Source organism: Anabrus simplex, chromosome 11 (assembly GCF_040414725.1).
Source record: "Anabrus simplex isolate iqAnaSimp1 chromosome 11, ASM4041472v1, whole genome shotgun sequence".
NCBI lineage: Eukaryota > Metazoa > Arthropoda > Insecta > Orthoptera > Tettigoniidae > Anabrus > Anabrus simplex.
Genome location: NC_090275.1, coordinates 50,275,339 through 50,299,479, shown reverse-complemented (window position 1 = coordinate 50,299,479; position 24,141 = coordinate 50,275,339). Strand labels below are relative to the sequence as shown.

Below are 24,141 nucleotides of genomic sequence, written 5' to 3'. Positions count from 1 at the left end.
TTGGTGGTAGTTGAGTGTATTATTACAAGTAAAATGTCGTGTTATTGTTCACGCGTCATCCATAAGCCCAGTATTATTATATGTTAATTGATCAAATGGTATTTTATTTTAATCCCGGCGAAACATGCCTATGCGATTTGTTATACCTTTGTAAATAATAATGAAGTTAGTTATTAGGGCTGAACATGACTTTCAGATATCTTGGAATGTGCTTGTCATAATTAACATACTGTCTTAATCCTTGATTGCGTAATAATATAATCACAAGAAATTATAATATTTCAAAACTCCAGTTTATGTATAGAAAGCTGGGATGATATCAAAAGGGTGATCATTATAGTGCCGATTATTATGTATAATTAATTAATTGATTAATTAATTAATTAATTAATGACTAACAATGTTGTGAATAATAGAGGTAGTAACAAGTGAAAGGCCTCTAAATATCGGGATTATCGGTGTGGAATATTAATTCCACAAGACAATTAAATAATAATTTCATTAATATGAATCCCGCTTTTTTTCCCCTCTTTTTTTAACTTTGTGATCAAATGTTATATGGCACATTTCGTTTTAATTATGGATGTTCTTTCTCAGTTGATAATAAATCAGATATTCATAAAACTTTAAAAACATCATTCTTCTGATCTGTAGTGACATTGTATTCCTCTTCTATACTGAGATCCCTACTTATAAATAATTTATTAATGCCTTTTAGTCCGAACGTACCATTGACCTGAATGCTCTAATATTATAGCCGTGGTTATTCTGAAGTAGGGATGATGATGAGAATTCGATTCTAGGGCCATTCGCCGAAGATCTCATCACGTATTTTCCATTCGGCCGATGCCCTCACGAATTATTATTATTATTATTATTATTGTGCACTGAAGCCCCGGATAGGCACAGTAGGTTCGACAACTAAAAGGTCCTAGAAAGTTCGTAAATTGTTAGTCTTTGTATCATGAACAGCACGAAACCCCAACATCTGGGCGAGACCTTAATACTTCCAGTATAAGAAACAATGTTTAGTGAAGACGGTATAATTGCTCGTCGAATCAATGATATGGCTAACAATGTGGATTTCATCTCAAATTATTACTAGAATAAATTAAAGTTCGTTTTAATAACTTCAGATTGAAAAGACAACAGATGTTTCAACATGAGCACAATTATTGCTCTCTACGTCAGATATGAGTAGAGTCCATATGTTTAGGCAGAAATAATTTAGAACGCAAGCTAATTTGGCTACTAGGAAGTGTGTATAGACCGCTGTTCCGTAAAGTAGTGGGAGTAACATAAGTTGTAGGGAATCTAATATGACGGACCCCTAATATTTCTGCAACCTTCCTAGCAGAGCTGTTATCCAGGCTAGTGAACACTTGTTATTCGCTTCAGTAAGTTTGCATTCCGAGCTATACTGTAAACACCGAAATATTCGAGCTATATATGTAAGTAATATTACAATAATGTAATACATTCATGAGGATATACTGTTTCTCAAGATTCAGCGAATTCGTTCAACTGGAATATATACTTTCGAAATTCTCAATTATATACAGGAGCATGAAGTAGTCTCTGTGGCTCAGGCGGCAGCGTGCCGGCCTCTCACCGCTGGATACCGTGGTTCAAATCTCGGTCACTCCATGTGAGATTTGTGCTGGACAAAGCGGAGGTACTCCGGTTTTCCCTGTCATCTTTCATTCCAGCAACACTCTCCATTAATATTTCATTTCATCTATCAGTCATTTATTATTGCCCCAGAGGAGTGCGACAGGCTTCGGCAGCTGGCACATTTCCTATTCTCGCCACTAGATGGGGGTTTCATTCATTTATTCCTGACCCGGTCCAATGACTGGAAACAGGCTGTGAATTTTCATTTTCATACAGGAGCATGAAATTAATTTGAAGGAAATGCGTGGGAATTTGTTCGGTAGAAGCACGTGCGCACACGGGAGTCACAGTGGCGTAGTAAATCAAATCAGAGGCATTGTTCCTAAAGCTAAATGAACTCACTGTTCCTTCACTGACAGCGGGTTGGCTACGCGGTTTGAGTCACGTAAGTATGAGCTAGCAATCGGGAGAAAGTGAGTTCCAACTCCACTGTCGACATTTCTGAAGATGGTTTGCCGTGGTTTCTCATGTTTATAGCAGACAAATGCTGCGGCTCTCCCTTAATTAAATCCATGGTCGCTTTCTTCCCATCCCTAGTCTTTTCCCATGCCATCGTGTTACCATAAGAACTACCCACCGAGCTCGATAGCTGCAGTCGCGTATGTGCGGCCAGTATCCAGTAATCGGGAGATAGTGGGTTCGATCCCCACTGTCAGCAGCCCTGAAGATGGTTTTCCGTGGTTTCCTACTTTCACACCAGGCGAATGCCGGGGCTGTACCTTAATTAAGGCCACGGCTGTTTCCTTCCAATTCCTAGGCCTTTCCTATCCCATCGTCGCCATAAGACCTATCTGTGTCGGTGCGACTTAAAGCAAATAGCAAAAAGAAAAGAACTGCCTGTTACGTGACGGTGTGCTAACCACACGACACCTCATAATCTGCAGGCCTTCGAACTTGGTAGGCCGTGGAACTTCGGGCCTGTTACACCACGGAGTTTTCATGAAATTTGCCGGTTAACACCAAAAGCCGGCCCCGTGGTGTAGGAGTAGCGTGCCTGTGTCTTTCCCGGAGGCCTCGGGTTCGATTCCAGGCCGGGTCATGGATTTCTATCGGGGCTTGTGGGCTGGTTCGAGGTCTACTCTGCCTACGTGATAAGAATTGGGAATCGATCTGACGGTGAGATAGCGGCCACGGTCTGGAAACCAAAGAACAACGGCCGAGAGGATTCTTCGTGCTGACCACTTGACACCTCGTAATCTGCAGGCCTTCGGGCTGAGCGGCGGTGGCTTGGTAGGCGAAGGCCCTTCAAGGGCTTTAGTGCCATGGGGTTTGGTTTGGTAACACCAAATGTGTCACCAAGGATCTTTTAGATGCCGACATCTTACGAAATGGAGTGCCGAATGGACTTTTTTCTGCCCATCAACAATACGACTACCGCTGCCGGGTTTGAACCCGCTATCTTGGGATCCGTAGGCCGACACTCTACCACTGATCCGACGATAAAAACATCTATCCCATCTTCAAACGGTCAGAAGTCATTTGAGGTAGAAACTTAGTGGACCACCCTGTATACTGAATTATTTATTTATTATTTTATTTATCGTATGTTGAATCAAAGTTATTACATATACATTTTAATACGAAGTTTGTGGACAAATGTGCAGAGTTCCAAGCTCGTATAATTTTACAATTCTAGGTATATTTCTGTGACTCATTCTATTGCTTCAACTGATGTAGTCTATGATGGATATCTGTTATCGTTCCTCTGAAAGCACGAAGAGGGCAGTCAGCGACAAAGTGGCGGACGGTCTGCAAGGAGGCATCACAGTTACAATTTGCAGAGTAGCCCATCTCCATTTGTGTAGCAGATATCCAACATTCCAGACGCTGAATGTATTTTATCCACAGATCTCGAAGCCATGGATGTACATTTTAAGAAATGGTGGTTCCACCTAAATCACCAGAAAACAATGGTATCTGCATTTCACCTACACATCAGACTGTCAAGTTACAAACCAGATGTTAGGTTCAGAAACGATGTACTCCCATATTGTAGTACACCAAAATACTTGGGAACAAGGCTAGATACAAGTCTGACCTTCAAACAGCAACTCCCGAATGTAGCTGCTAAAATCAAAACTAGAAATAATATTCTACGAAAACTTACTGCTACATCATGGGGAGCTAATACATTCTACGATCGACAGCTTTATCCCTATCATATCCTGTTGCTGAATAATGCTGTCCAACCTTGATCAGTAGTATACTGAATAATGTGTGAACGTTATGCTTTTCTCTCCGCACTAATATACAACAATTCTACAATAATTCAGTTTCAAAAAAATTAACTTCTGTGGCGCAGATGTTTTCGCTAATTAAAAGTGGACCTTAATGCCAAGCAGAACATCACACCTCTACTATGCCAAGAGGACTATTTGCTGTCGAATCATTACACGCAACTGCACGGTAGATTTTATAAAATAACTTTGTTTCTCGCTGCTGGTTATTAAAGGGGATGGATGATTAAACAACAGGTAATGGATAGCGAGGACTTAAACTCTTTATTTTGTTTCATACTCAAGTACCTCTACTGCCTAAATAGGACAATCAGATTGCACTGCGAGAAATTACTGTAAAACAATATTGTATATTACGCGGGGCGTTCGATATTTACGATCCACTCCTCCAGAAGTTTTGATCAAAAATGCTGGAGGAAAGGTACGAACACAATATTGTCTTGGAGTATGATGTTCCTTTTACAAAAATCATCATTTTAGAAGCACGTACTATTTTCGCGGAAATTTTAGCAGCATATACTCAAACGCCGAAACACAATCAAGTGAATACACAATTACGGGTACGATGCGCATTCATATCCCTGAAATATCACTATAAAATTTGTCACAAGTGGAACATAACAATTGCTTTTACACATATCAAGTGAAAAATATGCGGCAAATTAAGAAATACCGTCGTTATTTGAGAAATATGAAAACATACTTAAGGCTTGTAGACAGAACTGGTTTATGTCGTACTCCGTTGCTGGTGCCGTCTCTTGTTAATTTCTTGAGGTCCAGGGCTAGCACCGTGGAATGGGTGTGCTATGTCTGTGGATTCTCATTATCTTTGTCCATATGACTAGATCATCCAGTTCAAACAGCAAAATGGAGGTCAACAGGAAAATAGCATGTTCCCTGGACCAATAAATATTTCTTCTTATGTACATTGGCCATACCATTTTGTCGTCTATTAAATATTGCATATCGCGATACAATTCAGGAAATGATGTTATTGACAACTGAAGCAATGAAACGAAAGCAAAGAACTTCAGTGAACACAGACATCACACACGAAATTGAAAGTGTAAGACAAACGACATACGTGTGTCACTGTGAGCGTAACACCAAATGTACTTGTAAAGTGGTAAAGTACGTATACATAATATTCTCCAAAAATCAAATATTTCTTAATTTGGCGCAGATTTTTCACTTGATATGTGTAAAAGCAATTATAATGTTCTATTTGTGACAAATTTTATAGTGATATTTCAGAGATATGAATGCGCACTATACCCCACAATTACAACCAAAAAAAGAAATAAACGTGTGAAGGGCGTGAAGGAATTAGGCGTTCTTAAGCCATATATTTGGAATGGACCATTACTAACAACAAGCATTTTTTAAACTAACGAGGAAGGTGGCATTTCAACTCAGTTCACCAAACATTAGCACCTGATAAGAGGCAATAAATAAACAAATGAAACTTGTTAGTCTAAGAGAACCCAACATATTCTGAAGAACACCGATAAAAAACATTACAAGGAAATGAGACAATTATAAAAGGAAAGACCGGCAACCTCTACAACCGAAATGGGATTTGGTTTGTCAGCGTTCCTGCAGATCTTGTGGTACATAAATTGATCTCTACATCCATACATTAATCCCGGGAATCCACCCCATTTAGTCGCCTCTTATAACGGGCAGGGGATGCTGGCCCACTCACAGCTAGAGATTCCTCTCATTGCTCGTTTCCTAAATATGTTTGGTGCACATTTGGTATGGAATAAGCGCAGTTTTACGGCTAGATGCCTTTTCTAACGTCAACCCTACGCGGAGGGATGTATTGACTATTGCGTATTTCTGTTGAGGTCAGTAGTGTGATGTGTGAAGATATATCACAAACAACCAAGACCCAAGTTGGAAGAAATAACCAGACACGGTTGAAATACCCGACCCGGCCGGGAATCTAACCCGGAGCCCTCTGAACAGAAGACCACTACGCTGGTTATTCTGCCAGTGAGCCGAACTGGGATCCAATAATGGCAATTCACAGCCTGTTTCCAATGATTCGACCGGCTCAGGAATAAAATGAATGAGGCCCCATTTAGCGGCAAGGATAGGAACTTTGCCGGCTGCCGAAGCCTGTCTCACTCCTCTGGGACAATGATGAACGAATGACAGATAACATAAAGTTATAGTGGAGAGAGTTGCTGCAATGAAAGATGAGATAGAAAACCGGAGTACTCAGAGAAAACCCCGTCGCGCCTCCACCTTTTCCACTGCAAATCTCACATGGAGCGACCGGGATTTGAACCACGGAACCCAGCGTGATGAAAATTTGAGAATCAATCCAAATAATTTGAAATGAATGTATACTGAATATAAAGGTGCATTTATGAAATTAAAACGAACTAGGTAACATTGAAAATTATGGCTTTTAAAGAAACCAAACAGGCCGGGCTGAGTGGCTCAGACGGTTAAGGCGCTGGCCTTCTAACCCCAACTTGGCAGGTTCGATCCTGGCTCAGTCCGGTGGTATTTGAAGGTGCTCAAATACGACAGCCCCGTGTCGGTAGATTTACTGGCACGTAAAAGAACTCCTGCGGGACTAAATTCCGGCACCTCGGCGTCTCCGAAGACCTTACAAAGTAGTTAGTGGGACGTAAAACAAATAACATTATTATTATGAAACCAAACAGAAAATGATAATGGGGATGAAACGTGATATTGATAGCTTGTCCAACGAGAGACATGCAGCTACCATTACTTGTACTTCCATTAAGTCAACTTGTTCACAACGTTAAATAGTCACACAACTATGTGATGAGGAGTGATGGGTCAGATGTCAAGCCTTGTTAATGTTTTATCATGGCTGCTGTTCACCACTATACACCTGTACGTAGTTTTGTCTCTTAAATTTCGTAGCGCTGTCAATACCTGAGAGAAATATTCATTTGTTACCTTGATAGCAATAGTATAACTCAGATGTTTGTGCAGTAATACGTTAGAACGCAAACTAATTTGGCTAGTAGGAAGTGTCATCTTGCCCTCTCTTCCGAAATATAGCGAGAATAACATATTGAAAAATTATTGAGTTATAAGAAGCAAACTTAAAACCCGCGCATATATTAATAAAATGTAGCTCCACACAAAATTCATTAGTTAATTGGTTGCAAATTTATTGACAAATATTTTTATATGTTGAATGAAAAAAAAAACGCCTGCGTCCCAGTTTTCATTTCTCTGGGCTATAATTTCGTGGACTTGTCAAAAATACTCTTATAAGCGGGCGAATTAAAAATTAAATTAAATTTCCAATTTATGACCCTTTATGAAACCACCTATACACAGGCAACATACAATGAAAGTTCGACTTATCAAAAAAAGTGTTCCGACAGTTTTCTGACAGTTTGAACTTCAATCTATTACTGTCTAAAAATCCTGAGTCTAGTAATGAGATTCTTGGCATGTGCGCCTGGATATTATGAAAAATGCTAATCAAAGGACTGGTTGTTTGGATTTAGTACTTTTCGGCCACATGAGGAAGGCAATGATGAAATATGACACTGTTCATCTCCACTCATTCCGGCGCAATCGTCCCTATAACTGTATAAACATTGGTAGTCCTCTCTGAGCTTCAGGACTGATGATGTAAGAACAGGTTGGCTAAGTCACTGGTAAGACCACAATCGGAATATAGATCCAGTGTAAGGAACCGTCACCAAGATTAGTTTATTCGAAAAATGGAAAGCTATGGGTGGTTTCCGACAGGAGGGCTGGGAAGACTTGGGAACAAGTCGACGAGCTGCTCGATAAATCGGTTAGTGAGTATATGGCGTGGAATGACGAAAAAAGCTTGGAAAATTTTTAAAAAGTAGAAAATAAGACGTATTTAGAACAACTCTGGAATCTGAAGCAAAAAGTAGGATGGATTATGGAAATTAGAGAGGATATGGAAGAACTAGAAATAATTTAATGAAACTGAAAATAATTCACAGTTCTAGACCTTCAGGCGAGCAACTCAATTTTGAAAACATCCTGGGGATGTTAGCGACGAATTTCAAGTAAATTTCTAAAAATTACAACCATTTCCTTACTCATCATTATTCGGTCGATTAGATTAACAGTTTACACTTTTCTACCACTATGAGCGCTAATGTGAGTCAATGCAAAGTTTCAATTAAGCTCTTATAAGTACATTCGGTTTGGGCATTTTTCAAAAAGTCAAAAAAACGCCTGAGGGTATTGAACCAAAGAACACATTACAGAAATATTTATGCAACGAGTAAAGAAACAACAGATTTTGGGCAGTTTTTCCGAAACTGTTTTTAGGCCGGAAGGGATTTTCGGTATTTTATTTTTCATTTGATAGAGCTATCCAAGTTTCACAATTTGAAACCTTACCGTGTCCCTTAGCCATTCAAATTTCGGCATAATTGAGGAAATAGCTTAATTTTACGTTTTTCGTAGTGTGAGTACCCTTACTTGTTTGTGTTGTTGCTTGTTGCTAGTTGTTGAATGGGGCCTAACATCTAGGTCATCGGCCGAACTCTTACTATGTCTGGTGAGAAATGTTTTCAATATTAACATAAAAATATTATTTTAAACAAAAATGGTCAAACGACATACAATGAAACGTGTATTTACGATGAGGAACGACGGAGAATAAGTTAGAATGAATGAAGAGCTACTGGCGAATGATTGACGGATGTGTTCCGATGAGGCCATAAAAGAAGAAGGAGAAGATCGACTTCCAATTCAAGGGAAAAATTTTGGGCAAATATTCGTTTATAGGAAAAGGAATCTGATATTGGATTTTCCCAAGGGAGACATTCGATAAATGAGAAAGTCTTTGAAAGCATTTTAGAAAAGTCTAGGTAGACAATTGATAGGGAATCTGCCACCATGGCGACAACCCTACATGCAGATCAGTGTTGGCTGGTTGATCTATTGTTTGATTTAATTCTCACCACCGTCATTCATGTTTTACTTTGTATGTTCCCCAGAACACGCTTCAGATGGGCCGAGTGATGCGAGCAGAGTCGCGGGTCACCTTCATGATCGGGGTGATGATCGTGGCATTCCTCGTCGCCTGGACGCCCTACTCCGTCCTTGCTCTGCTCATCGCCTTCGGAGACGCGGACCAAGTGAGTCCTGGACTCGCCGTCGTGCCAGCTCTTGTAGCGAAGAGCAGTATCTGTTACAACCCTCTCATCTACGTGGGACTCAACACACAGGTAAGCATTCTTCTTTTTCTCCTAATAGACATTACCAGGGAAACGATTTTTTCGGATTAATAGGTTAGAATACAGACGTATTTGAGCAAGGCGCAAGTATCAACTAGCCGCTTTACACTTATGCCGGTGTGCTGCATAAATTTTAGGGGTTCTGATAGTTCAGATAATATTTATGCAAATCTCACTGCAGATCCATTGTGCGGGTAGCAGGCACTTGCACCTTGGTTAAATATGTGCCTAAAATCCTCTCCCTAGTAATGACTGTTATGAATTACTTCCTTTTTATGTACAATTGGTTTTACATCACACCGACTCAGATAGGTCTTATGGCGACATTGAGACAGGAAAGGGCTAGAAGTGGGTACAGACCGAATTTGCCTGGTGTGAAAATGGGAAGCCACAGAAAACCATCTTCAGGGCTGCCGACAGTGGGGTTCGAACCCACTACCTTCCGCTCACTTATTTCCTTTAATTTCTAGGTGGAACATAGGTCCTCAGTGAAATTCCTCCAGCTTGTTCTATCTACACAAATGCTTTCACATCTCTCCATGTCTTGCTGACTTCACACATCTCCCGATCTATGGTTCTCTTTCACAAAATCCTCGGTCTGCCTCGCATGCGACTACCTTGCGGATTCCAGCTCATTGCCGGCTTTGTGATACTTAACTGCCTTCTTCTCGAGCTGTGGCCGAGCCACCTCCATTTTCCTCCATTTTTCTTCTTTTTCTTACTATTTGGTTCATGTCGCACAGATAGGTCTTATGGCTATAATGGGATACGAAGAAGTACACATATTTGAACACCGGTTACAGTGGTGTCAGGAAATTAATGATGGCAAGTCCAATTAGACCCAAAGCCCAAAAGCACTTCAATATTGAAATGAGCTTTTTTTTTCTGTTTGCTTTACGTCGCACCGACACAAATAGGTCTTATGGCGACGATGGGATAAGAGAGGCCTAGGGATGAGGAATGGGAAAGGAGCGGCCGTGGCCTTATTTAAGGTATATCACCGAATTTGCCTGGTGTGAAAATGGGAAACCAAGAAAAACCATCTTCAGGGCTGCCGACAGTGGGGTTCGAACCCACTATCTCCCGAATGAAAGCTCACAGCTGCGCGGCCCTAACCGCACGGCCGACTCACCCGGTATATATAATTTTGACTTTGGGTGCATAGCGGTCCGAAGCGTTCCCGATTGAAGCCTAGAAAACCGTTACTGTCACTGCAGGGGGATAGAAACCTTCCCTCATGTTCTTGGTTTCTCCCCGAAAGGGGAATTATTGAGAAATAGCAGGCACCATAGGGTCAGGAGCAGTAATGCAGAACTTCTCAAAAATTCTGGCAGAACCCACTTCTTCTTTGAAGAAGTGCACTGTATTTCTACGGATGGATCCAGTAAACGTGCAGAAAATGTCGCGATTGACATCAGCGTTGTGATTGTTTCAGCAATAAGGTTTGAGGGTAACAGTTCGTACGCCAAAGTAATCATGAAAAGAAGAGACACTAAGAACCCTGCTTTAGTGCTTTGAAGAAAAGTATCGCATATCCGCCAGTTGCTGGGAGGTAATTGTGTTGCTCTTCGGTGCGAGAGGATCTATCACACAATTTTAGTTAATTTCTTCCATCGGTTTGGTATTCCTGTTTCCTATTAAAGGATATTTATTTATAAATTTTAAGTAATTCATTGTCAAGGGTAAATCACCACTTGTACGGCATATGTAAAGAAAAATAAAGTTTTCCTGATCGGGGATAGATGTACAACAGGGGAATTTCAAAACTTTAAAGAATATGGTATCTCATTTTATCCTACGATAAACACAGTAGAACCCCGCTTAACCGAACTTTGCTTAACCGGAACCCGGCTTAACCGAAATGCTCTGGCAAAATTGTATTTTACCGAGCTCGATAGCTGCAGTCGCTTAAGTGCGGCCAGTATCCAGTATTCGGGAGATAGTAGGTTCGAACCCCACTATCGGCAGCCCTGAAGATGGTTTTTCCATGGCTTCCCCATTTTCACACCAGGCGAATGCTGGGGCTGTACCTTAATTAAGGCTACGGCCGCTTCCTTCCCACTCTTAGCCCTTTCCTGTCCTACCGTCGCCATAAGACCTATCTGTGTCGGTGCGACGTAAAGCAACTAGCAAATTTGTATTTTAATATTTAGTTTTTACCCCCTCCTTTTCAGCCGTCGATATTAGTAATGTGCTGAGAGCTACTAGGCAAACCCTATTTTTATATTATGACTATACCTCGGAATTTTAGGTGGTAATAGGTTAGAATGCAAAGTAATTTTGGTTTGTTGGAAGTGTCATGCAACCCGTTGTACCATAATGTAGGAAGAGTAGAATAAATTCAAGGAGTTCTATAGGCTATATCCCTAGTATATATGCAAATCTTATAGCATAACCGTTGTACAGTGTAGGGTATACTTGTTACTGGCTTAAGTAAGTTTGCTTTCTAACCTATCAGTACCTAATAATCCAGACTGTAATTATGACTTATGCCAGAATGCACGTATAGCATAAAACAAAACAGGTTCTTACCCTCTAGTTCGTTCCATGATATATTTTTTCTTGAACAAGCAGGAATTATTATTACTGTATTATTATCATTATCATAATTATTATTATTATTATTACAAGATTACGCAGACGACCCCGACATTGAGAACAGCAGTTCTGAGAATCTAGTTACATTAGATGATGGATTTTGATGCATTGGAGGTAAGAGTGATTTAGCATTTTAATTAAAATACAGTACCACACGCTTTAATTACAGTACTGTAATAAAATTACTCTATACAGTATTCAGTTCAGTAGTAACAAAACAATTGTTCAATTTCTTCAGATTGCTTTGCGCTTTGTTGCAAAAAATAATGAATCTACACCAGATGATGTATTGTTGATTAAACGGTGGCGCGACTTAGCTGCATGACAGCGCTGCACCAAGAAAATTCAGAAGAAAATCTCTGATTTTATACGAGTGACATTATGTAAACATTTTAATGTTAATACACAATATGCACCTTTGCTTAACAGAGTTTATGCATTTTTATTTCGACATTTAACTTCCGAAAATATTTACCATGTTTCATCCGAAAAAAACGCGTGAACCGAAGTTTCTCCGCCCCATTTATTTCGGATAAGAGGGGTCCTACTGTAGTGTGAAGATTGCTATCAATTTGATGCTGTCACCGTACGGTACCCATTGTCCTAGGGCAGCTGTCCCTTGTGGATTTTCAATTTCAGATACAGTATGTAAGTATTGTTGTCATTTAATATGTAGAATAAAATGTAGCCTTTTTGTTTGTTTCTAGTTCCGATCGGCGTGGAGGAGACTTCTGGGTGTGAAATTAAGTGCAGAGTCTTCTCAAGACATGGGAGCGGAGAACACGTTCGTCAGTCCTCTGCGCAACATCTCCCAAGTCAACAACCTAATAACAAACGTGGCACCAGAAGAAGTTGGTAAAAGTCCGATGCTGAGGTTGAAGCCAGTACCAGACCGCTTCCACAAATTTGAGATACCGTCCAAGTTTTCCGAGACAACGGAGTGTTCAAATCTTGAAGCTGAAAACAGTAAAGTGAACAAAAAGGATATTGCCGAGGGAAAATGTGCACCAATTGCAAATCAAAGTGTTTCCTTGTTAACTGTGATTCCGGATATGTTCAGAAATTCTAGCAGGAGAAAAACAGAGCGAGTGGAAATTAGAACAGTTATAGCGTCCAAGGAGAAAATAGAATTATCAGAATTTAAAACGAATGTAGAACAGATTGATGGCAATGGAAAGTAAGATCTCAAGTAGTTGAAAAGTTTATATTCCATCCTCCGGGATAATTTTTTGTTATTATTGATATTGAAGGTAATTTTATATAAATATAGTTGTTTACAGTACATTGACGGTTAGATGTTGATACTTTACATATTCTTATCTAAATCAAGTGAATGAAAATTGGAATACTCCTGCTGATGTACTTGGAGAAAAACAGGAACTCAAACAAGAAATATAAACCAGACCAAGGTCACTCCATGATGACGATTATTATTATTATTATTATTATTATTATTATTATTATTATTATTATTATTATTATTATTATTATTCCGGTTAGAGCCATGAAATACCACATTATGTAACTGCCACAAATTTTCGGAAGATTTTTGGTAGCCCAGAATCACTGCATTCTTCCCAGCACTGTTTGTTCTTCATGGAAGCCTTCATTTCGGTCCTCTCGGGAAATTTCGGAAAATTTCTTTTTTCTACTTTTATTACTTATATCTTCCGGGTTGCCTGGATACAGGTCATGAATTCATGCCGATATTAATTTTCGTATCTACCATTAAAATTGCTACACTACTATTTATTGATAAAGATATCTCGCTTGACATCATGCTTGGAAGGCAAACAAATCTTAGCTAACAAGGACTCCTCGCCCATAGGTACTTATTCTCTGGTGGTGGGTGTAGAGCAAACAACTTTACTCTCTGCTGTAGAGGTAATAATTGAAAACTCTATAACTAAACAATACGTCAGCAGGTGTATTGTCAAGCTCCAGTCTCTTGAGTGGTTTGTTTGTCCTCTGTCGGGAAAACGACAATCGGAGGAGTTTCTCAAGTGCGCCTTGCTGACACATTATACAGGGTGAAGCGAAATTCGCGCACTCGGGCGTCGCAGCGCGACTCCTCACATGCCAGTAATAAAAAAATGTCTGTCACAAAAGTTCGTCCTACGAGTATATCCGGGAGAAAAAGGACGTTGAAGAGTGGCAATCTGGCAACACTGTAACCACATGTAGGGTAACTACATCTGCCAGCACATATTAGTCGTGCTCTACAGTTGGTGCAGTGGATATAGTTTTGGGTTAGCATGCAGGAGGTCGAGGGGGTCGATCCTGGTTAGAGGCGTATGTTTTTTTATTTCGTAAATGTAGTTCAGGTGGTATGGTGTCCGGTATCTTAATCGTCAACAGCGATTGCAGCGGGTCCTCTAGAAACCATTTGCACCTAAATACTACGATCCTAGAAATGAACGAACATTTGTTTTCATTGGTCAGCTTTGAAAGACGCCCTTTCCACGTCGTGGGCGTGAATTTATTCGCACCACTTCATCGACTAGATGCGTTACAACGTGTTCAGCGTTACTAAATTTTGTAAATGTAGGATACATGTGACCTAAGCCGGTGTCTAACTGTATTACAGTATGTAATGTCCGATGGAAATTTGCAAATTAAAAAAACGTGCGCCTCAACTCAGAATCGAACCCTCGACCTCCTGCATGCTAACCCAAAACACTATCCACGACACCAACTGTACAGCACGACTAGTGCATGTGCTGACAGAGGTAGTTATTCTACATGTGGTTACAATGTTGCCAGATTGCTACTCTTCAACGTTCTTATTCTGCGGGATATACTCGCAGTACGAACTTTTGTGAGATACATTTTTTTAATGCTGACATGTGAGGAGTCGCGCTGCGACGCCCAAGTGCGCGAAATTCGCTTCACCCTGTATATACAAATGTGAATTCAGTTTCCAAGTTGTATAAAATATAGATGAATCCGGTGGAGTAGTACAATGAGAAATGTGTTTGATGTTAAAATTTTGATCAAATATTTTATAATAGTGAAAGGATTTTTCCCACCTCTGTGGTATAGTGGTTATCGTGACTAGCTGCCACCCCTGGAAGTCTGGGTTCGATTCCCGGCCCTGCCTCGAAATTTTAAAAATGATACGAGGACTTGAACTGGGTCCACTCAGCCTCGAAAGGCCAACTGAGTACATGTAGAGGGATTTCGATTCCTACCTCATCCACCCGCGAAGTGGTTTTCCGTGGTTTCTCACTTTTTCTTCAGGAAAATGCCGGATGGTACCTATCTTTAAGGCCACGGCCTATTCCTTCCCTCTTCCTTATTTAACCCCTTTAAATCTTCTCATCACCCACAAGTCCTCTTTTCAGTATAACAGGTGAGGCCGGCTTAGCGAGGTACTAGTACTCCTCACCAGTTGTACACCCGACCAATAAGTCTCACGCTGCATGACACTGCCCTTGAGGTGATAGAGTTGGGATCTCTAGGTGAGTCCGAGAGAAAACTAACGCTGGACGATAAACCGATTAAATAACAATACAATAGAATGGTATTTATTTACTCGTATCAGAAGGAATACACGGGAAGGTGGAATCAAAGGCAAAGAAAGAAAATAAAATATAGAAAATAAATTGAATACTTAATTAACAATATTTACACATTAAAGAACAATGTTTAACTACCATATCCGAAAAGAAATTAATTCTCAAAGTAGTTAGAACAGTGGTCGAAAACCTATTTATATACCGGGTTGAGTCCAATGAGCCTGACGTTTTCTGTTGTTAGGCATCCCACCGAACGTCAGCGGTGGTGTGATGCTCGATTCACCTTTGCCATACGCCAGTTTGCCCAGTACTTCCCCGGATTCCTGTTCAAAATCACACATTACAACATTCTGTGGACAACTAACGCAACAGAAAAGGACGTGTACCGATGTTTAGTGGCTTTAATTGACCCTTAGAGTCCGGATGCTTAGGTAGTAATAAGTTAGAATGTAAATTTATTGAAGCGGGTAAGAAGTATAGTCAACACCGCTCAACGGTTATGTTAAATGTCTTGCATAAAATTACGGTGTAAGGCCAATCAGAATCGGATAACAAGTATAGTCTACTCCGCACACAATTTACGTTTTGAGTCTTGCATATACTTTAGGGGCACGGCCCATCAGAATCCCTGGAATAGACGACACGGGATAGACGACTCTTGCTAATAACGAAATTAGTTTGCATTCTAACCTATTAGCGCCTAAAAATCCAGAATTTATTGATCATCCTAACAATTTTCATATTGCAGTCGGTCTTGTCAAACACAAACAGTTCCCATTTTACGAAGCAAGAGAACTCACGTGTGTTACACAAACCTTGTGACATTTGCTTCCCTGGAGTGGGTACATCTACAATCAACATACAATGAACGTAAAATGCGGCATGTACTCTGTTGATGACATTTTGTCCCATGATGGCGCGTGTGTTTCCTTGTAAAGTAGCACGGAAGTTACTTAAGGGAATCAACCTCACCATTTGCTGATACAAAATTAGTGCCCATTTCATGAGTATGTTACAAAGCAGTATTCAAGCTACACAATGGTCATGTGTTTAATTCTATCTTCCCTAAGAACTGACACGTGAAATTCAGAGCATGTAGCCTCAACTCAAGGGGAAGTGGAGCCGAGGATGGTAGAACGGCCTTCTGAGTTCAAGTTGGCGGCATCGATCCCGAGTCGGACCGCTGTTATTTGATGGTGTTTAGATTCGTTACGTTCGCGTCGGTAGATTTACCGGCCCGTGAGGAGCTCCTGCGGGACAAATTTACGACTTCTTTTTTTTTTGCTAGTCGCTTTACGTCGCACCGACACAGAAAGGTCTTATGGCGACGATGGGTCAGGAGAGGGCTAGGAGTGGGAAGGAAGCGTCCGTGGCCTTAATTAAGGTACAGCCCCAGCATTTGCCTGGTGTGAAAATGGGAAACCACGGAAAACCATCTTCAGGGCTGCCGACAGTGGGGTTCGAACCCACTATCTCCTGAATACCGGATACTGGCCGCACTTAAGCGACTGCAGCTATCGAGCTCGGTAATTTTCGACTTCGACGTCTACTAAGGTCATGAAAGTAGTTAGAGGTACTTAAAACAAATAGCCTTATATTATTATTATTATTATTATTATTATTATTATTATTATTATTACTATTATAATTATTATTATAATCACTAATGATAAACGTTGCAGCAAAGAGATAAGAAGAAGAATAGCGCTTGCCCAACAAGCATTCAGCAATAAAAGAAATCATCTGACCAATATACATCTGAATATTGAGATTAGGAAAAGTTTTGTGATGTCATTTGTGTGGAGCGTAATCTTATATAGATGTGAATCTTGGAAAATCCAAGAACAGGATTGGAAACGGCTTGAAGCGTTCGAGATGTGGGTCTGGAGACGAATGCCAAAAGGCAGTTAGAATAAAAAAGAACCAAAGAAAGTATCCTGCGAGAAACACAGGAGAAGAAACAGCTGATAACAATACATAGAAGAACAGCTAATTTCATTGGACAAACAGTGTGGCATAATACCTTTCTAATCAATCTACTAGAAGGAAAGATCTTACGAAAGGAGGGAAGAGGTCGACCTAGGAAGCAATTCCTTCAAGTATTGATGCAAAACGTTGGATATAGTTTCTATTGTGAGATGAAGTGACAAGATGAAGACAGAAGACAATGGTAGAATCGACAAGGCATTGCCTATAGACATTGATTGATTATTGTTATTAAAACCGAGAACGGGAGAAAACATCTAGCTAATGTAGCCTTAACTTTAAGAAAACCGGGCACATCATGTGCTAGCGAGCAGCCCTGCTTCCTCAGCTGTCCTGCAATAATTCTCCACTTCATTCTTTAATCGCCTGTACTTGTTCTCCCCTCCTCATTTTTTGCGGTTTTTTCTCCGTTCATCAATCAGGTCTAATATCTACCGAGTTATCCATTGATTCTTAGTTGATCTTTGCTTTCTTCTTAACGTTACGTCGGCATCCCCGCTGACCTCATTCTTTACGATTGTGTTTCCTTCAGCCTTTCCATTTAGTCCCCGTGAAAAATGTTCGTTGAAACAATCCCTCACAACTTTTTCTTCCAACTTTTATGGATCATATCTCCTTGCATTACTTACCTTCTTCATTTTTTCAACAGATGGAATTTCATGACCAACAAGTTGGGGTCGAGTTCACGTCTTCTCCTGCAAAGACTTGAAATCCAACACCTGGATTCTGAATCTCTGCCTAATCACAATGAAGACTATTTGATACGTTCCAGTGTCTTCAGGTCTCTTCGACGTATACATCTGTCATTCGTGGTGTTTAAACGAACTATTAGCAAGTACTAAATTATGATCGGTACAGAACTCAACAAGCCGATCTACGCTTTTACTCCTTTGTCCCAATCCGAATTCTCCTACAGCATTATCTTCTGTTCCTTGACTTACCACTGCATTTGAGTCTCCCATCACAATTAGATTCTTGTCACATTTTACATATTATTGAACTTTCTTCATATATTCTTTCGATTTCTTCATTTTTCGCTGGAATAGTAGGCATATAGACCTGTGCTATTTTGGCGGGCATTGGCTTTGTGTCTATCTTGACAACAATTATGCTTTCAGTATGCTGGTCGTAGTAGCTTAGCCGCTGCCCCATGTTCTTATTCATTATTAAACCAAGTTCTGCATTTCCCCTGTTTGATTCTGTGTTGACAATTCTGCAATGCCTGACCAAAAATACCGCTTTTCCCGCCAAAGGACTTCACTTTCATCAACCACATCTAATTTTAGTCTATCCATCTCCCTGTTTAAATTCTCTACCCTACCACAATGAATCAAACTTCTAACATTCCACGCTCCAACTCACAGAATGTCAGTATCCATCTTCCTGATGATTGCTCCCACTCATGTAGTCCCCACCCGGAGATCAGAATGAGGGACTATTTCTCTCCAGAATATTTTAGACGGGAGGAAGCCGTTATCAGTACACCATTCGTACAGAGAGAGGTCAATGTCATGGGAGTTAGTTACGGCTGTAGTTTCCCGTTGCTTTCAGCCGTGTAGCAATATCAACATAGTTAATCAATGTTAAGTATTATTACAAGGCCACATCAGTCAATCATCTAAACTACCGCCCTTGCAACTTCCGAAAGGCTGTTACCCCCTCTCAATGAACCATTCGTTAGTCTGTTCTCTCGTCAAATACCCATCCGATATGGTTGCACCTGCTGCGCGGCTATCTGCTTCACTGAGACGCACAAGCCACGCCACAGCGGCAAGCTGACATGGTTCGCACGGGAGGGCAATTGTGAATAGCGTGGCAATTAATAAAATAATACTGCTCAGAGAAAACTTTGAAACACAAAACAAATTCCGTATAAACAAACACGGATGTAGTCCAGTAAACAAATGGGAAAAAATACAATTACTCAGTAGTAATCCAGACGTGAAGTTGGGTTGCTTACATTATATAAATACTTAGCTCACATCCCTGAACGAGCTCTGAAAGTTTGTTGGTAGAGTTCACTTCCACACTACAGTCCTATCAAAATAACTTGCAATTTTCTCGATTCAAATGTTAATTCACGCAGCAGATGGATTTAGCTATTATTGAGTTACACACGATGTCCTTAGGAATCTTTAAGGGGGGACCTACATCTTATTTTTCCGCAGTAACAGAAATTAATACTAAAAGGAAGATGAGTATCAGAAAAAACATTATTCCTTAATAATATGCCTACATATTTATAAATCATATAAACATATGCCTTTATATATAATTAATTATTCAACATCACGGTGTATTATGGCCACTCCGAGAGGATTATTACTGCTGACCACACGACACCTCGTAATCTTCAGGCATTCGAGCTGAGCAGCGGTCGCTTAGTAGACCAAGGCCCTTCAGGGTTATAGTGTCTCGTTAGGTTACTATGGTCACTATTTTGCCGTTTTTCAAAGACACGAATATTTTTCCTATGATTTCTTTCTTGTTATGATTAGTAATGTTATGGCTACAACGTGTACTGGAATCAGTTAAGTCCATCTATTATTATTTTGGTATTTTCAAGTAGTCAAATTGTCATTAATTTCCATTGTACCTTTTTAAAATTTACCAATGAAGTTAACTCAACAATTCCAGTATATGGTATTTTTCTCTATGAAATATACATGCATGCGAAATTTCATATTAATGTCTTAAAAACTTTCAGAGTTATCAAAATACTGATAAAGGGGTTGCTTGGATGACAGGGTTTCACGTCTCTTGTATTAAATCCGAAAGTATTGGAGATATTAACAAACATTTTGCACTGTTATAAAGAGAGAAGTTCAATTTTAAGTCTCAAAAATAAATACATTGCAAAATCGCATTTTTGTTCAGTCAGATGTGTTGCTCCTTACTTAAATACTGTAATGACATGCGATCATTATAGTTCTACCAAATTCGATTGACATTTCCTTATTTCAGATTTTCTTTCACACAGCAGACAGCTTGAGCTATTTCTGAGATATGCAGGGGATTCACAGAAACCCGTCAATACTGTTGTATAGAAATAGTTTGTAATTTTTCCGTTTCAAAATTTCATTCGCGCAGTAGACGGCCTGAGATATTATAAGGTTTTGCTTAAAGGTTCTAAGAAACCATTAAATAACTGCATAGGACCTTTTCATTTCTATCAAAATACCTTGTAATTTCCTCACCATAAATTTTCATAATAATGATTTCTTTACTTCCCACTAACTTCTTTGACGGTTTTCGGAGACGCCGAACTGCCAGAATGTAGTCCCACAGGAATTACTTTTCGTGCCATTAAATCTACCCAAGGAATGCTAATATATTTCAGCACCTCCAAATACAATCGGACTGAACTAGGATCGACCTTGCTAAGTAGGGGTCAGAAAACCAACATCTCAACCGCCTGAGCCAGTCAGCCCGGCTCACACCCTCAAAAACGTTCATTTCAGTTCCAGGAAAGGACCTTATAATTTTCTCATCACAAATTTTCATTCATATAACAAATGGTGTGAACGATTATCGGGTTACGAAGGAGGCACTTTGAGTCGTGGCCTTATATACCTTTGTCGTTTTGGCTCACATGACTCCAATGACCGGCTGCATTGCTAAATGGTCTTCGCGCAGGACTTTGGTCGCAGGACTCCCGGGTTCGATTCCAGGCTGGGTCGGGGATTTTAATCTTAATTTGTTAATTCCAACGGCTCTGAGCCTAGGTGTGAATGTATGTGTATGTCTCTGCCGACTTCAGCATTTTAATTCATCAAAGGTAGGACCGCATTCTCACAGACACACAGGTCGCCTATAAGGAGTCAAATTGAAATATCTGCACCAGGCCTCTCCGGAGGCCACACATTATTATTATTATTATTATTATTATTATTATTATTATTATTATTATTATTATTTATGACTCCAGTGACCAATCCTGCATAAGAATATCACAAACTCCAACCAGACAACGGCTATCTAATGCTACGGATTTATCGTTTTCGTATTATTGCACCCACGTGCACTTGTCCTTGTGTACAGGTGTATCATACCTATACCGGCAAAATAAAAATCAGGAATGCTGTTCGTGTTATGTTAAGAACAATGGTGCAATTAGATTTTTATAAAGAGACGGGCAAATGTAGCGAAGTCGAAATTATGTGGTGTGATATTCAGTTATACAATGTTATCTTTATTATTTTGGCTGTAAACTTTTTGCTTTTCTATTGTCACAAAACAAATAATACTCACCAATGACAACAATTATATGCGGAAGCGTGCTGGGCCCATAACCCAGAGGTTCGTGGATCGAAACCACGCTCTGCTACCAAAAATTACTGTCACAAAACAAATAATAATGTTTTTTCGAGGAAATGAGGTTACTTTGTTACTTCCAAGCGCACGATTCAGTTTGACGAACTTGCCATATTTGCTATGCCAGAGAGCCATCCGCTGCATGTTGCTGTGCCTCAGAGGAGGGAAGAGGAGGGAGGGGAAGTGGGAAGTGAGAGACAGAGGTAATGAGTGACACATCACATATCCTGAACAGAGTCCAAAGGTCACATCCAGAGTACACCATTGTGAAGTGTGCATCAGAATAGGAGGGGGGGAATATTGAATAACTTCTACAATCAATTATTGGGCGTGTTGTTTTCTTCGTTCAGTATTTCATTCAGTTTGCAATGTTGTGCGTGAAGGAATCCACAATCGAGGGGCGGTAGCGTTGCATCGTCGAACATGAACGTTCCTGCCACCAACAGAGGAGAGGAGAAACGATTTGGTGCATCCTTTGACTGACAAGTGTGTCTGAATTTACAGTGTGTTCTTGTACTGTGTGTGCAATTACGGTTACTTAATAAACGAGCTGCGAATATTGCCTGTAAGAGACAAGAATAATCCTGTGCGAATCGAACTTGTGTATACCCGCCCAGCATTATCTCTGTCTCCATAATACACCCCACTTCCCCTCCCTCCCCTTCTCTTTTCTGAAACACGGTAGCGGCTCTTGCTCTGGGATAGCAGATATCGCAAGTTCGTCAATTTGAATTGCACGCCCGAAGATACTAAGTAACATTCCAATTGCACCATCGTTCTTAACATAGCACGCAGATCATTCCTGTTTTTTTCTTTGTAGGTATAGTCATGATATACTCTGTACCTGGTAGGGACTTAAGTCCATTCTTTTAGAACGCCTGGGTTGTATGCATAGCCACTTAACGGCATGGACGAAAAATTTGCCTAACTCCTAGCTATTTCACTGCAAGGAAACCTGTGTTATCATTGCTGTAGAGTGGGTTGTTGCCTCCCCAGGGTGAATCACAATGCGAACGGACTTACGTCCCCATCAGATAAATTCACTGAAACATTTCTATAGCTTCTTTCCTCCAATATCATGGCTCAGTTAAAATGTAAATAATGCAATTATGTTATTGTGCTATTGTGATTAAGGCGACAGCCGACATACTTGTTATTTATTTATTTATTTGCTAGGGGCTTTACGTCGCACCGACACAGATAGGTCTTATGGCGACGATGGGATAGGAAAGGCCTAGGAGTTGGAAGGAAGCGGCCGTGGCCTTAATTAAGGTACAGCCCCAGCATTTGCCTGGTGTGAAAATGGGAAACCACGGAAAACCATTTTCAGGGCTGCCGATAGTGGGATTCGAACCTACTATCTCCCAGATGCAAGCTCACAACCGCGCGCCTCTACACGCACGGCCAACTCGCCCGGTCGACATACTTGTAAACTGTTGCCCAGAGAGTTGAATTGCAAAAGTATGAGGGCTGAAAAATAAGTCATGGTAAGCATTTTTTCGCTTGAATGTGGGATCTACCAGAGAAATGGAAATGCACATGTGAGAGTGGGGGGCGTAAGGTGCTGTGGAGTGTGTGAATAATGGCGAGTATGTTTACTAGATGTATGATATAAAGCAAGGAAACCGACAAAGTAACCCCCAAGATTACCCATAACATGTTGTCAACGACACGGCAGACGTCGTATACCAGTCGCCCCACTATATGTCAATTTTGCAATCTCATGTTTCACAGCGTTGGAAATGTCCTCTCGTATCCCAAGCCGTCTCACTCGCAAAAGTTATTTCACTTTGGGGAGGAGGTCAAAATCTGATGGAGACAAGTCCGGTGAGTATGGTGGATGTTCAAATACTTCCCACGATGTTCTTGCCTCGTCACATCCATTCTGCAAGGACCCTGACTCACTACTGCAGTCCCATCGCCCGTGCGTGGTACCCATGCAACACAAAGCCATCTCATGGTGTGTCCATGTACTATCTGTCATGCTTTTCAAGAAATATATAGTTGCCGTGATTTATGTGATAACCCTTGAAAAACAGCATATATCTGCGCTGAAACTTTTCTTTTCTGTATAGGTTATGAATACCTGTGCATATGAATTGCTTTATACTTATCACTTGTATTATTATTATTATTATTATTATTATTATTATTATTATTAAATTTTGTAGTTATTCACTTAATAGACAAAATAAATACAACTCGAGTTCCAGCTTCTGTCTAGACAGGGCCGATGACCTAGATGTTAGGCCCCTTTCAACAACAAACATCAGATCTTTAGAAGAATCAATTTATTGATAAAATCTCGAGCTCATGATATATAAAATTATATGGTATAAATGAATATTTTCATGAGGAACGCACAGTATTCAAGCATGTAGCATCTGTAATACTAAGTCGGCTCTATGGCTGTATGGTTAGCGTGCTGGCCTTTGGTCACAGGTGTCTCGGGTTCGATTCCCGCAGGTTTGGGAATTTTAACCATAATTGGTTAATTTCGCTGGCACGGAGGCTGTGTATATGTGTCGTCTTCATCACCATTTCATCCGCATCGTAGGTCGCCTACGTTGCGTCAAATCGAAAGAC

At 40.3% G+C, this 24,141-nt stretch overlaps 1 protein-coding gene across 1 annotated transcript in view; it reads left to right on the top strand.

Annotated features, from left to right (window-relative positions):
• LOC136883127 (pinopsin) overlaps positions 1-12,918 on the top strand; it is a 157,981-nt gene extending 145,063 nt beyond the window's left edge. The window contains exons 5-6 of the mRNA XM_067155310.2: positions 8,900-9,130; positions 12,445-12,918. Coding sequence (XP_067011411.2) covers positions 8,900-9,130; positions 12,445-12,918 — 705 coding nt within the window. The remainder of the gene's footprint in view (positions 1-8,899; positions 9,131-12,444) is intronic.
• The last annotated feature ends 11,223 nt before the right edge of the window (positions 12,919-24,141 follow it).